Below are 14389 nucleotides of genomic sequence, written 5' to 3' on the forward strand. Positions count from 1 at the left end.
CAGTGGGGAGTCTGCTTCTCCCTTTTCCTCTTCTCCCCCTGCCCCGCCCCCGCCCCGCCTGTGAGCTTTAGAGCTCTCTCTCTCAAACAAATAAAATCTTAAAAAAAAAAAAAAAAGTAATTGACAATTTATAAGTCCATTATAAATACAGCTATAATGTTTCCCCCTAAATACCTGTTTCTCTAAGTAATCAAACTAGTCTCTTTAGATAACTTTAGTTTTTCTTTTTTATTTAGTTTTAAAAGCCTTTGTTTTTAATAAAACATAACTTCTAAGACAAATTGTGTGTGGCTACTTTTTTGACTTACACAGCAAAATCTTATGGGGGAATGAAGAGCCACTTTTATAAAGTCTGAATCAAACTTTTCTTTGCAGTAATATAAAAATAGGCATAGGCTCAAAATCCAAAAACCCAGGGGTGCCTGGCTTACTTAGTCAGTAGAGCATGCAACTCTTATTCTTAGAGTTCCGAGTTCAAGACCCACACTGGATGCGGAGTTTATTTGAACAACAATAACAACACCACCCAAACCCAGAACCCATTTACCATTACTCATCTAATGCAGAAATTTAGATTAGATCAGGCTTTAAAAGGTTACACAGATTGCGTAGTCTAATTTTAAATTTCAAGAGACTGATGTCCAAAGAGTGGACTTATCTGAGGCTGTCTAGTAACAGAAATGGATTTAGAACTCAGGTCTCTGGCATGATGAGATTTTTGTCATTCCCACTGTATAATAAACTATAGGTCAGAATCCTAAGTAGTCATTATTATGCAACAAACCAAAGTAAAACATACATAACAAAGTAGAATAGGCCAAATCTAGTAAGATAAAATGGAATATGTTAAATCCTGTATGAGTTCAAAAACCTCTAAAACAAAATGGAGAACTATATTAAGAACTGTATTACTTGTTTTCTTTTTTTTTTTTTTTAAAGATTTTATTTATTTACTTGACAGAGATCACAAGTAGGCAGAGAGACAGGCAGAGAGAGAGGAGGAAGCAGGCTCCCCACTGAGCAGAGAGCCCGATGTGGGGCTCGATCCCAGGACCCTGAGATCATGACCTGAGCCGAAGGCAGAGGCTTAACCCATTGAGCCACCCAGGCGCCCCTGTAAGTTGTTTTCTTAAAGAAACTGAAAGATTTTATATATTTACTTAGTAACTGGGAAGAAAGGTTAGAAATTTCCTTTTCTAGTGCTGAAATCCACAAAATATGTCAAAAAAGAACTAAACTACTGATTTCACTGGTTTTTGACTCAATTCTCATTTATGAAATAGTGAAAATATATATGTTAAAATGTCAACATTTGCGATACCTGTCCTCCACCATTCCTAGTGAAGGAAGAAGTTAAAACTTCCTGTCGTGAAAAGGATCTTATCTGTAGCTCTCTGTGTAAAAATAACCTCACTTTACTGGCTGTAAGAAATTTAATTTTTAAAACATTTTTAAGAATATTTCTCAATTCTGGGCACATGGGATTTTGATCTGCAGTTAGTTAGAAAGTTAAGGTTAACTAAACTCTTATGCCCCAATCAAGCTTAAGAGAATCTCAACATGTATTAGAGCACATACCAGGAGCCAGTGATCACAGTAAGTACTTTCATATAATTTCTGTTAATTAACCTAATTCAGGCTAGGAGTTATTTTATGTACCTTCACACTTACTTATTTTGGTACAGATAAACAGAATTTTTACTTGCTTATGTAATTCATACAGAAAGTTAATACTCATTTAAAAAGCTATAGTTATCAGGGCGCCTGGGTGGCTCAGTCAATTAGGCCTCTGACTCTTGGTTTTGGCTACGGTTCTGAGATGGAGCCCCACAGCTGGCGCTGAAGATTCTTTCCTCCTCCCCAGCTCATACGTGTGTGCCCATGCTTGCTCTTTCTTTCTCAAATAAATAAAGCTACAGATATGCATTCTACCTAGAAGGGTATCTGGAAATATCTAATACCTAGACAAAAAATTTGTACATGGAAGCCTCAGAGCTGGGCTTTAGGAAATGAGCCTTTAGAGGCCAGTCACCATAATCCTAATTCCTCTGTTCTCACATACTGTTGAGAATAAAAAAAAAAGCATTCAGCATCACTGCTGACATATAAGAGATAACTAAGTGGTAAAACCTGGATAAACAACAGGTAATTCACAGTATCTATTTCATAAATTCATCTAATGGACCAGAAATGAGTAAGACTTTCTTTTCTTAAAGCTACATGTGATTTATATAATTACAGCCTTTATAAATAGTTCTATAACAAAATACATAAAATGACACTATAAGTATTTATAGATTAGTTTGCATAATTTATTTTTTAAAACAAAAAAAAAGCATTTATGATCAAGTATTATAGATTTAGAAACCCTTCTGAAGTCAAAAGCAGTCATCTGAAAGCTTCTGCACTTGAGTTTGCTGTCGATGAGTTCTTTACATCAGCTTATACTGAGTCTACTTCCAAACTCCTGAACTGTAACAGAAGTTAGCAAGTCAAATGGGACCTTGAATTGTACAGTAAGTATGTTTTTTTTTTTTTTTAAGAATTTATTTATTTGACAGAGAGTGGGAGAAAGAGAGAGAGCACAAGCAGGGGGAGGAGCAGAGGGAGAGGGGGAAGCAGGTTCCCTGCTTAGCAGGGAGCCCGATGCGGGACTCGATCCCAGGACCCTGAGATCATGACCTGAGCTGAAGGCAGAGGCTTAATCCATTGAGCCACCCAGGTGCCCCGGTTTTTTTTTTTTTTTTTTTTTTTTAAAAAGCAGGTCCTATATACTATAAATGGAACCTCATTCCTAAGTCTAATTTTCCTTATACCTGTTACTGTGGAATAAGGAAAAACTGTGAGGTGAAAGAATGATCTAGAGAAGTAAATCCTAAACAGAAAATACAGTAACAAGAGAAAGGTGAATGGTAGTTGGAAGCAACATAAAATGGAATCTCATAGCTAAGTAACAAAAGACAGAGATTCTCAACTTTTTGGTCTCAGGACCACTTTAAACTCTTAAAAATAATGGAGAACTCAAAAGAGCTTTTATTATGTGGATTATGTTTATCAATATTTATAATCACAACTGAGACATTTAAAAACATTAATTTGTTCTAGAAATAAGTGATTGTAAGTTTATGTAAATATTTTATATGAGCAAATTTTATAAATTAGAAAAAAGTGGCTCTGTTTTACATTTTTGTAAATTTCTATAATGTCTGGCTTAATAGAAGAAAGCTATATTCTCCTATCTTCTTTCACATCCAGTCTGTGATGTTATGGCTGGAGTATATGAAGAAAATATCGCCTCACAGTAACAAGAAGCTGGAAAAGGAATAACTTCACAGACCTCTCTGAAAGGGTTTTAGGAGCCCCAAGAACACACTTGAGAACCCACTACACTATGTACACAGAAGCTACACGAAAAATTTAATGAGTGATATGGACATAACAAAAGCAGTTATGTAGGAAACTATGGATATAGTATACTACAAGCAAAACAAAATCTTCAAAATCATCCTTACTACACTGTTAGGGTATAAAGGATTAACATGAAAAACATGGCATAAACTCCTCTATTTTGCAACTGAAGGAGGCAATAAAACCAACCTCACATAGTAAAAAGTCTAACTGTTATTTCCTGAAAATTAATGTTTCTCAGTACTGGCTGCACATGTGAATTGTTTGGGAAACTTCAAGCACACATACAAATTCATATATACCCCTAATAATAACTAGGTCTCACAAAATGGACTAAAAGATAGTCTTTAAATAGCTGCTTTTGCTCAAGATGATGAAAAAGTTCTGGAAATGGATAGTGGTGATGGCTGCGTAACACTGTGAATGTATTTAATGCTACAATTATATACTTAAAAATGGTTAAAATGATGAATTTTATCTCATATATATTTTCTAATTTTTAAAATACATGCAAAAATGAAGTTTAAAAAAGTTCCATCATAGAACACTTAAAAATGTAAAAGGTCAACAGTAAAGGTTTACTGTCAACAAGACAGTAAATAACAAGTGTTGGAGAGGATGTGGAGAAAGGGGAACCCTCTTATACTGTTGGTGGGAATGTAACTTGGTATAGCCACTTTGGAAAACGGTATGGAGATTCCTTAAGAAATTAGAAATAGAGCTACTCTATGACCCTGCAATTGCACTACTGGTTATTTACCCCAAAGATACAGATGTAGTGAAAGTAGGGCCATCTATACCCAATGTTCATAGCAGCAATGGCCACAGTCGCCAAATTGTGGAAAGAGCCAAGATGCCCTTCAACAGACGACTGGATAAAGAAGATGTGGTCAATATATACAATGGAGTGTGATGCCTCCATCGGAAAGGATGGATACCCAAATTTTGTATAAACATGAAAACATAATCAAGAGATTATGCTGAGTGAAATAAGTCAAGCAGAGAGAGTCAATTATCATATGGTCTCACTTGTGGAGCATAAAAAGAGTAACACGGAGGACACTGGGAGATGGAGAGGAGAAGTGAGTTGGGGGAAATTAGAGGGGGAGACAAAACATGAGAGACTTCGGACTCTGAGAAACAAACTGAGGGTTTTGGAGGGAACGGGGTGGGGGCTTAGGTGAGCCTGTGGTGGGTATTAAGGAGGGCATGTATTGCATGAAGCACTGGGTGTGGTGCTAACACCGGAAAAAAAAAATAATAATAAAATTACCAAAAAAAAAAAAAAAAAAAAAAAAAAAGTAAAAGGTCGCATTAAGAAGTGAACTTCCTTCAAAAACTCATGAGATAAAGTCCTGTTTTCTAGACTTGACGGTATATTTAAAGTAAACAAAAGAAATCTTTCAAAAAGGAACGAATACCAGCCCAAACTATTAAGGGAAGTAAGCATCTGAAAAAACGTAAGAACAACTTTGTTTACTTACCTGCAACATGCTGACTATCTCAACTTTGTTGAAGAAAATAAAAGACGTAAGAGTAGAAAGAAAATTCTCTTCAAAAACAGATGGCGTAGGCAAAATGATGTCCTGAATGTACTGTACCCTGTAAGTCTGATGTATTTTTTGCCTTAGTTCAGAGTCTGTTATTGGTATAACTTCCTTAAACTTTGCAGTTTTGGTTAAAAATTCTCTATGCCTTTTTGGCTGAGCCAAAGCAGGGTCATATTCAAGGCATCCCACAACATCCATGATACACTCATCAGAAAACATTACTTCAAACAAAGTTGCCTTATTTAGGAATAAGATTCCTCTAATAATTTCATACAAATGGTGTAAGCCTTCAGTGTTTTCCAGATTCTCACAAGCTTGAAACAGCTGCAGTAGTTTTTTAATATAGCCTTCATTTTCCAAGGCCAGAGCCAGCTTTTCCCTACGGATAGGTGAGGAGAGAACTGAGGTAACTAAGTCAGCAATCTCTTCAAGTTTATTGAGTTCACATGTGGGCAGGTCAATTAGATGACTGGTTTCAGGCATTTCTTCAAATCGTTCTTCTTCTGATTCATCAATGAGGTCCTGTGTGACTTCCACTGATGGATCCTTACCTTGAACCTAAAAACATCCAAGTACAGCTGGTTACCTTAAAATACAAAAGAAGTCAGAATTTTGGAAATCAAATCACTGACCACTGAATTTAAGTAAAAATACCCTGCAAAGAAATATTAGCCACACAGTCACTGTTAATTAGAAGTGAATTCTAGGGACACCTGCGTGGCTCAGTGGGTTAAGCCTCTGCCTTCAGCTCAGGTCGTGATCTCAGGGTCCTGGGATGGAGCCCCGCATCAGGCTGTCTGCTCAGCGGGGAGCCTGCTTCTCTCTCTCTCTCTGCCTGCCTCTCTGCCTACTTGTGATCTCTCTGTCAAATAAATAAATAAAATCTTAAAAAAAAAAAAAAGAGAAGTGAATTCTAGAGAGGGAAAACATATCCAGTTCAGAGTCAATTACTTGATTCCCAATTTTATCTCTAAATTTCCCAACTTATAACTTCAGGTTAACTCTGATCCCTAACAATGTGCACATTTAAGCTAATGTTACATTGATTTATATGATGTTACGTAATAACCACGTGCAGTTGTTTAGTAACTTCACTATTCCTACTAATTTTGAATTCCGTAGGTTAACTCTTCTGTGGGTTCCCCAAATCACTATGTATGACTCTTAATGCACCATCATATTGGCCTGACAAAAACACTACTAAGTTTATTATTTTTATTACATATACATGTATTATATGTGTGTGTATATATATTTTATATATGTCTCTGTGTATATATGTATGTGTGTGTTTGTGTGTGTGGGTATATATATTTTAGAAGGGGTGTGGGGGAGAGAGAGAATATTTTAGGCAGGCTCCATGCCCAGCCTGGAGCCCGATGCAGGGCTTGATCTCACAAACCTGAGATCATGATCTGAACTAAAATCAAGAGTCAGATGCTTAACCAACTGAGCCATTCAGGAACCCCAAATACTACTAAGCTTAAACCAAACTAAAACCCAAATCTTTGTATATTCAAGAGTGAGAAGATTCCCTCAAATTACTTTTGAAATTCACTTTTGGACAAGTAGTTGCTTTTCTAAAAAAACAGAATATTCTTGGGGTGCCTGGGTGGCTCTGTCAGTTAAGTATCTGCCTTCGGCTCAGGTTATGATCCTAGAGTTCCAGGAATGAGCCCCGCATCAGGCTCCCTGCTCAGTGGGGAGTCTGCTTCTCCCTCTGCCCCTCACACCCTGCTCTTGTGCTTTCTCTCTCTCAAATAAATAAAATCTTTAAAAAAAAATAAAAAAGAACAAAGAATATCCTTTAAAAACTGGCATTTACTTAACATCTGTGATAAAACCTCCAAGTTATAATATCTAGAAAACATAATAAAAAACTTTTTTATGATTCATGTTGACAGCTCAACAAAAGCATGGCTAACTTATAACAAGTTTTCTATAATGATTTCTATAATGACTAACATAAAAACTTTATTCTTTATAAATTTCTTCTAATTCCTAACATAAGAGTACAATTATCCTCTTTTCACCTCAATATATCCAAATATCCAGAGATGAAAAACCTCCAGAAATTTCCAAATCCGCCAAAACAACATGAAGAAAGTCCTAAGAACTTAGAGGAGGTAGACCGATATACTGGTGCATAAAGGATATTTTTTCTCCTAGAGTACTTTTACTTCTGAGTCCTCAACAGAGTTGCTGGATTTAGGGAGACTGACACATAAATATAAGAGAAAGGGTGGGTAACAAAGTCATAAGAGCAGTTCAGATAAAATACCATGGAAATTCAGAGGAGGGGAAATTCCTTCCAGCTCTTGGGGAGTACAGAGGGTGGTGAGGAGAGACTGTAAGGAAGAAATCATAAAAGCAGTGGTATTTGAGATCTTCAAAGTGGCATCTGTACTTTCAAAGATGAGTACGATTCAGATGAGGATAAAGGCATGCAAAACGCAAAGGGAATAGTAGAGGCAGACATATGGAAACGTGACATGCATAGAGCAAACAGCAAAATTAGAAATGTAGATTAAAGCCAGATTATAGAAAGTCAAGTTAGAACACTTGGAGTTATTGTTCAGGGAAGTAAATGTGCAGCACTGTCCTTTAGAAAAGTCAACCAGGCATCAGGTGTTTGGAATAAATTTGAGAATATAGATAACTTAGGGTGCTATTCCAAAGTCTACATGAACAAGTAAATTTGGATAGTGATGGTGGGACTGATAAGGGACAAAAGAGAGAAGGAACCACAATGACCCTATAGTTTTAAATCTGTCATTGGGAAGATTATGGTTCCTTTAATAAAAACTGATAGTATGGGAGAGGAATGGTTAGTAAAAGTTGAGTTCTTTAAGTTTGAGGCAACTGAATACCCAGCTGGCAACTAAATCTGTAGATATACTACTCTGGAAAACAAGTAGGTCAGAAGGTAGAAATCTGGTATTAGGATAACACTTAAAGCCGGAAGACTCTGACGGTAACCTAAGAAACAGAGGTAGAGTACAAAGTGGGGAAGAAAGAGGAAGAAGAATCATAGGTTATAACGAAAGAATAAGAAATCAGAAGGGGGCGTCTGGCTGGATCAGTCTGTGGAGTGTGCAACTGTTGATCTTGCGGTTGTGAATTCAAATCCCAGGTTGGGTGTAGAGATTACTTAGGAATAAAATCTTTAACTCACACTTCAAATGAATTTAGTCTGCATGTTTCAGAATTAAAAGCACAGCTACAAAAGCATTTACAAGGCTATAGTATGTCCATTTCTATGTTATCCAGTATTACTCCTACAAGCTTCCTGGATGCTCTCCTAAATTTAACACTCCCTGATACGATCTGTCAATCCCACATAAACCCAAGTGACTGTCTGGATGTCAATAATGCTGTTCATCAAGTATTTCTGGTTCTCTCCCTTTTGTGGCACGAGTTCCTTGTTTCCATGAAGTTATATGTAATTGCGTGATTTGTTTTGGCCACTGAAATGGCCATGAGGAAAAGTGTCATGTGTAACTTCTGGAAGAACTTTTAAAAGCCAATGCTCTGACTTGCCCCCTTTCATTCTCACTTTGCAATGATCTTGGAAGCATTAAAATGAATTCTCTATCAACCTGGGTCCCTGAGTGGATGTGGTAAGCACAACCTCTTCCTGTCCAACTCTGTCACTCATTGGTCAAATAGCATTAGGGAAAAACAAACTTTTGTTGTGAGCCACTGATATTTTAGGAATTTGTTACTTAATATAACACAATCGGACCTTAACATTCTCCCTTCTGTGGCACAAATCAGTCATCCAACTATGGCATGAGTCTGTCAACTAATTGTGCTGAGTGTGTTTAAAAAAAATTTACACTATCAGTAGGGTTCTCAACAGAAATTTCTTTTCCACACTTCTAGCTTACTTCCTTACAGCTGTTGCTCTAATTTTTCCCCCCTTTTAAGTGTCAAACACTATTACTTTCTACTTTAAATCTCAGGAGACAGAATTTTTCCTTTGAAAAAAGAGACCACTGTTATTTAACGTACTAACACCCTTCTTCATCTCACAACTTATTTTCACTTTTTCTTAATTTCTTTCCAAAAAAAATGTCCCTACCCTCCCATTTTCTGAGGTTAATGCTTCCATATGTACTTTTGACTTTATGCTTTCTAAGAGCTACATAAACAGAAATTATCTTAGCTCTTTTTATAAGTTCTTCCACACATAAAAGAATCTGAGTGAAGCCAAAAAATTTATAGGGACCTAACAGAGACCCCACATTTTTGGGGCATTAAGCACTAATGAGGGCCAAGGTGGGTACCAGCGACTTATACCCTGGGACTCTATGGTAACAGCTCAGAGAGACATAAGTAGAGTGACTGGTTGCATCTTTGTGTGGCCTTATGGGCTTTCCCACATGCCATGCTCAATCCTCTCCCTCCTTCTGTCACGGCTGCCCTTCACCCATTTGTGACACACAGGCACACATCTCCCTGTTCTAAATCTTACAGTGGTGCCTTGCCCCACCAAAGGGACAATTCAAAATATGGTATCAATGTTTAGAAAGTGAAGGACTCTAATGACTAGTAACAAATCTTTATCTAAGACAAAAACAATTACTATTATTCACCACTCCCCTTAAGAAATTTATTGTCCTTGAGCTATCATACTTTTCAGAGTTGTTTTACTTTCTCACTATAAGGAGTTAAGAAGTGACTGAGTAATATGATTTTTATTGAAATTAAAGTTGTTTTTTCAAAGGTCAGCAATGACGTCTCAGAAATGGAAAGTAAAACAGCATATGGTTCTGTGGAATACCAGGCAGTTGTGAGAAGCGATAAACTAAATGTATATTCAGCAACATGCATTTAAAACGTACAGTACATGGGGCACCTGGGTGGCTCAGAAGGTTAAGCATCTGCCTTCGGCTCAGGTCATGAACACAGGGTCTTGGGATCGAGCCCTATGTCAGGCTCTCTGCTCAACAAGTCTGCTTCTCCCTTTCCCTTCAACCCACTCATGCTCTCTCGTTCTCATATAAATTTTAAAAAATCTTTAAAAAATTGAAAAAAAGCACAGTACTCAGTAGTTTAGTACAAAATTAAGCTTCCTGGACCAGCAGAGTGGCCAAATCTAACATCCCTTCCAAAGATAAAAAAGTGTGAGTAAAAATCAGTGACATACAGGAAGAAATAGTAACCAAGTGCAAAGGAATGAACAAATGGGTAAAGCAACAAGATAAATCCAATATTAACACTAGACCCTCAAGAAGGGATTGGAGCAAGAGATGATATTCTCTTAGCTCAACTGTATCAGATGCTTGAAGGGTAAAAGCCATATGTTTGCTAAAATCACCTATTCTTGGGACTTAACAAGGTTGAATGGAGGCCTGTAAATCAACCTGATGAACTGAAACAACTGTTAATGACTGTTAACGATTCTAGTAACGTGCCAGACTCCTCCTTTTCAGGTTACATCTACAACCATACTGCAATATGGTATAATACTAGCACTGTTGCTCCCACTACCTTAGGTACATAAGCCTCATAATTTTACTCTAATATTAATACTGGGAAACTGAGTTAAAGTCTCCTCAACATCAATGCTGATAGAAAATGACTGGCACAAGGAAAAAATGGATTTTGTTAACTGTCAGTTGATTTCTATGCTAAATACTTCTGTACAAGTTTATCATAAGGTACAAACTGCAATAAATCAAGGAGGAAAATGAGTAATCAATATGAAATATATAAAAAAGTAAATCATGGCAGGGCGCCTGGGTGGCTCAGTGGATTAAAGCCTCTGCCTTCGGTTCAGGTCATGGTCCCAGAGTCCTGGAATCGAGCCCCGGATCGGGCTCTCTGCTCAGCAGGGAGCCTGCTTCCCTTCCTCTCTCTCTGCCTCTGCCTACTTGTGATCTCTGTCATATAAATAAATAAAATCTTAAAAAAAAAAAAAGTAAATCATGGCTTTATCAGACAACCTGTTTCTTTAAATATATCCCTACCCTAAAATGGCTCCTCTAAATATTAGGCATATTCATACTGATATTTGCTCTGTGATATAAATACTATACTAAATATAGATGCTTAGACAAATATAATCATTTTGCTATGAGTCTTGGCAAGGGGTGGCTTTTGCAGTTAAGGATTAGTCTTGCCTAAAGAAAAGATCTGGCTCTTGCCTAACTCCTGAGAGGTAACCTCTAAGCACTTTTAATATCCTGTCTGACATGAGTGTTTTCTGTTCACCTGGGAGCACTAGGCTATGCCAGACATTCTGTGTGTGGGTAACTAGGTGGTTTATAGTGGAGGTCTTGGACCACACAATATCAGCTCAACCTGTGGAGGTGCTGGAAACTAAAGTCAGGGCAGTCGGCCTGCTTATAGGACTAACACCCAATGAAAATACTGGACACAAAGGTTGGGGTAAACTTCTCTGGTCAGCAATACTATGTGCAGGTTGCCACACAACATTGCTGGAAGTAAGTGCTGTCTGCATAAGAATCCTGGAAAGAAAACTGGAAGCTCAAGCCTGGAACTGCCCCAGACTTTGCCCTATGTGCCTTCTCCCACTGGTAATTTTAATCTGTATCATTTCATTGTAATAAACTATAATGATAAATATAACAGCTTTGTGGAGTTTTGTGAGTCTTTCTCACCAAAAAAAAAAAGAAAAAAAAAAAAAGTGAATCCGACAGTGGCTGTGGGAACTCCTGAAAAACATGAGTGAAAAATAGTAAACAAATTTCAGCAAAACTTTCCAGGACAAATGTACCAAGTCTTCAGTACCAAATCTTCAGAATATATATAGATCCAGGAATTAATATTAAACAGTACATGCTGATGTGTGGGAGGGGAGTAGGCATAATGTAATATGCTGAAATATCATCCACCATATAAATATATGTTCCAGGAGAAATGTAATCCAACAACCTACTTCTTTTTTTAATTTTATTTTTTTAAAAGATTTTATTTATTTGACACAGAGCAAGTGAGAGACAGAGAGCAAGCACAAGCAGGGGGAGGGCAAGAAGCAGAGGGAGAAGCAGACTCTCCAATGAGCAGGGAGGCCGATGTGGGACTCAATCCCAGGATTCTGGGATCGTGACCTGAGCTGAAGGCAGCCGCTTAACTGACTGAGCTACCCAGGAACCCCTAACATCCCAGTTCTAAGTAAGATGTTTATCTTCTATCTTATTCATTCATTCTTTAAATATGTACTGAGCACACACACAACATGTGCCAGTTGCCACACTATTGGAGGAGGGAGATTACAAAACAAAGTATCACTTTTCAGGAACTTATAATAAAAAGTTTAATCTTTATATACTATTAATATTCTTTTTTTAAAAAAGATTTATTTTATTTATTTCTTTGACAGACGAGATCACAAGTAGGCAGAGAGGCAGGAAGAGAGAGAAGAGGAAGCAGGTTCCCTGGCGAGCAGAGAGCCTGATGTGGGGCTCGATCCCAGGACACTGGGATCATGACCTGAGCCGAAGACAGAGGCTTTAACTCACTGAGCCACCCAGGTGCCCCTATACTATTAATATTCTGAACAGTAGTGTTTCCCTTTTTTATTTTTGAAGTTTTATATCCTTCAGTATGCTTTCATTATTTTCATGGACCAGTTTTTTCCCCTCATTTTATAGATGAATGCATGCATGATTAAGGTTTCCTGAATCCAGAACAGAGCAGCAAGTTTTTGTGGACTGCATGTGTCTGAATCTGCAACAGAGATCATTTTTAAGTCTTACATCTCACTTTACAGAAAACTTGGCAAACATAAAATTCAATCTCAATCTTGCGGAGAGCAAACAAGAATAAGTATTAGGACCTTCTCATCATCACCGCCCATAAGTTTAAAGACAGGCAAAATACAAAGGCAAAATAATAACAAAACAATCTGTGTTATATTCTTATGTATATTTTAAATATACATATTTAGCAAAATCATATTTACCAGTGTTTTCACCTGTTCATCAATGGAAATTCTTCTATTTAATAGTGCATACTAATAATGCTCCATTAATATCTGATACATACCTAGTAAGATATGAGGTGGAAAGAAACAAACCATCTACTTCCAGTTTAGATTTGTGACCTAGAGCCAGCCATTAAATAAGCTTTATATAGAATGAGAAGGTTCATATTATACTTTCTTGCACTGTGTGGCAATGTTACTGAGAAGACTAAGGAAAACAATTACTGTGGTCAGATGCATTAAAACTTATTCAAGAACCTTCAGTAATCAGAATCACTATAAAGAAAAGCTGATAGAAGTGAAAATGACAAGAGTTAAAAACACTAGAACAGAATATTACACTAGGCAACTGCTGAAAAAGTGATCCAATTTATAGAAAATAATAGTTAAAATGCTATGGTTCATTTAAAATTCCAGTTACCAGCTGTCACAGACTGTATCTGCCTAAGGAGACATCCAACTACTAAATGTAGTATGGTATACTGAATGGAATCCTGGAACAGAAAAAGGACACTACATCTTAAACTGAGAAAAACTAGGATGACTGGGTGGCTCAATCGGTGGCTCAACTGGTTAAAGCAACTGGCTCTTGATTGCAGCTCAGGTCATGATCTCAGGGTCGGAAACTTGAGCCCCGAGTTGGGCTCTATGCTGGACATGGAGACTGCATAAGATTCTCTCTCTCTCTCTCTCCCTCTCTGCCCCTCCTATGCTCAACTGTATACACTCTCTATCTAAGAAAATAAGTGAAATAAATAAACTGGGGAAATCTGAATAAAAGATAGCCTTTAGCTAATAATAATGTATGAGTAATAATAATAATGAACAGTAACACCGTATGAATATTAACTCATCAATTATGACCAGTGTATCCTACAAATACAAGAGACTATTAACAGGAAGAACTGGAGGAGAAGGTGTCAGGGAATAAAGTACATAGGAACTCTCTCTGTATTTTCTACTCGTATTTTCTATAAATCTGAACTTCTAAAATTAAAACTTTCCTTTTTAAGATTTATTTACTGAGAGAAAGAAAGCATGCACAGAGTGTGTGAGGGTGCACTGGGGGCAGGGAGCAGAGGGAGAGGGAGAAGCATGCTCCTGGCTGAACAGGGAGCATGAAGCAGGGCTTGATCCCAGGTCCCTGGGATCATAACCTGAGCTGAAAGCAGATGCTTAACTGACTGCATCACCCAGGGGCCCCTAAAATAAAAACCAGTTAAAAAAAAAAAAAAAGAGCTAGGGGTGCCTGGGTGGCACAGCGGGTTGAACATCTGATTCTTGGTTTTAACTCAGGTCATGATCTCAGGGTTATGGGATTGAGCCCTATGTTGGGATCTGTGTGGGGACTGCTTGAGAGTTTCTCTCCTGCCATTCCTTCCACCTGTGTGCTTCCTCTATCCCTCTCTAAAAATAAATCCTAAAAAAAAAAAAAAGTTCCAGGTACCTGAGAGTTACCACCTATCTTATATTCTGC

At 37.4% G+C, this 14389-nt stretch overlaps 1 protein-coding gene across 4 annotated transcripts in view; it reads right to left on the minus strand.

Moving 5' to 3' along the window:
- The window catches only part of LOC111147937 (protein phosphatase 4 regulatory subunit 3B), a 68272-nt gene that overhangs the window by 41834 nt on the left and 12049 nt on the right, over positions 1–14389 (minus strand). For all 4 annotated transcript variants that reach the window (XM_022504192.1, XM_022504193.1, XM_022504194.1 and 1 more), the window contains exon 4: positions 4893–5516. In XM_022504192.1, the coding sequence (XP_022359900.1) occupies positions 4893–5516 (624 nt within the window). The remainder of the gene's footprint in view (positions 1–4892; positions 5517–14389) is intronic.

The sequence above is a fragment of the Enhydra lutris genome, unplaced genomic scaffold, assembly GCF_002288905.1.
Source record: "Enhydra lutris kenyoni isolate GAN:26980312 unplaced genomic scaffold, ASM228890v2 scaffoldscaffold18, whole genome shotgun sequence".
Lineage (NCBI taxonomy): Eukaryota > Metazoa > Chordata > Mammalia > Carnivora > Mustelidae > Enhydra > Enhydra lutris.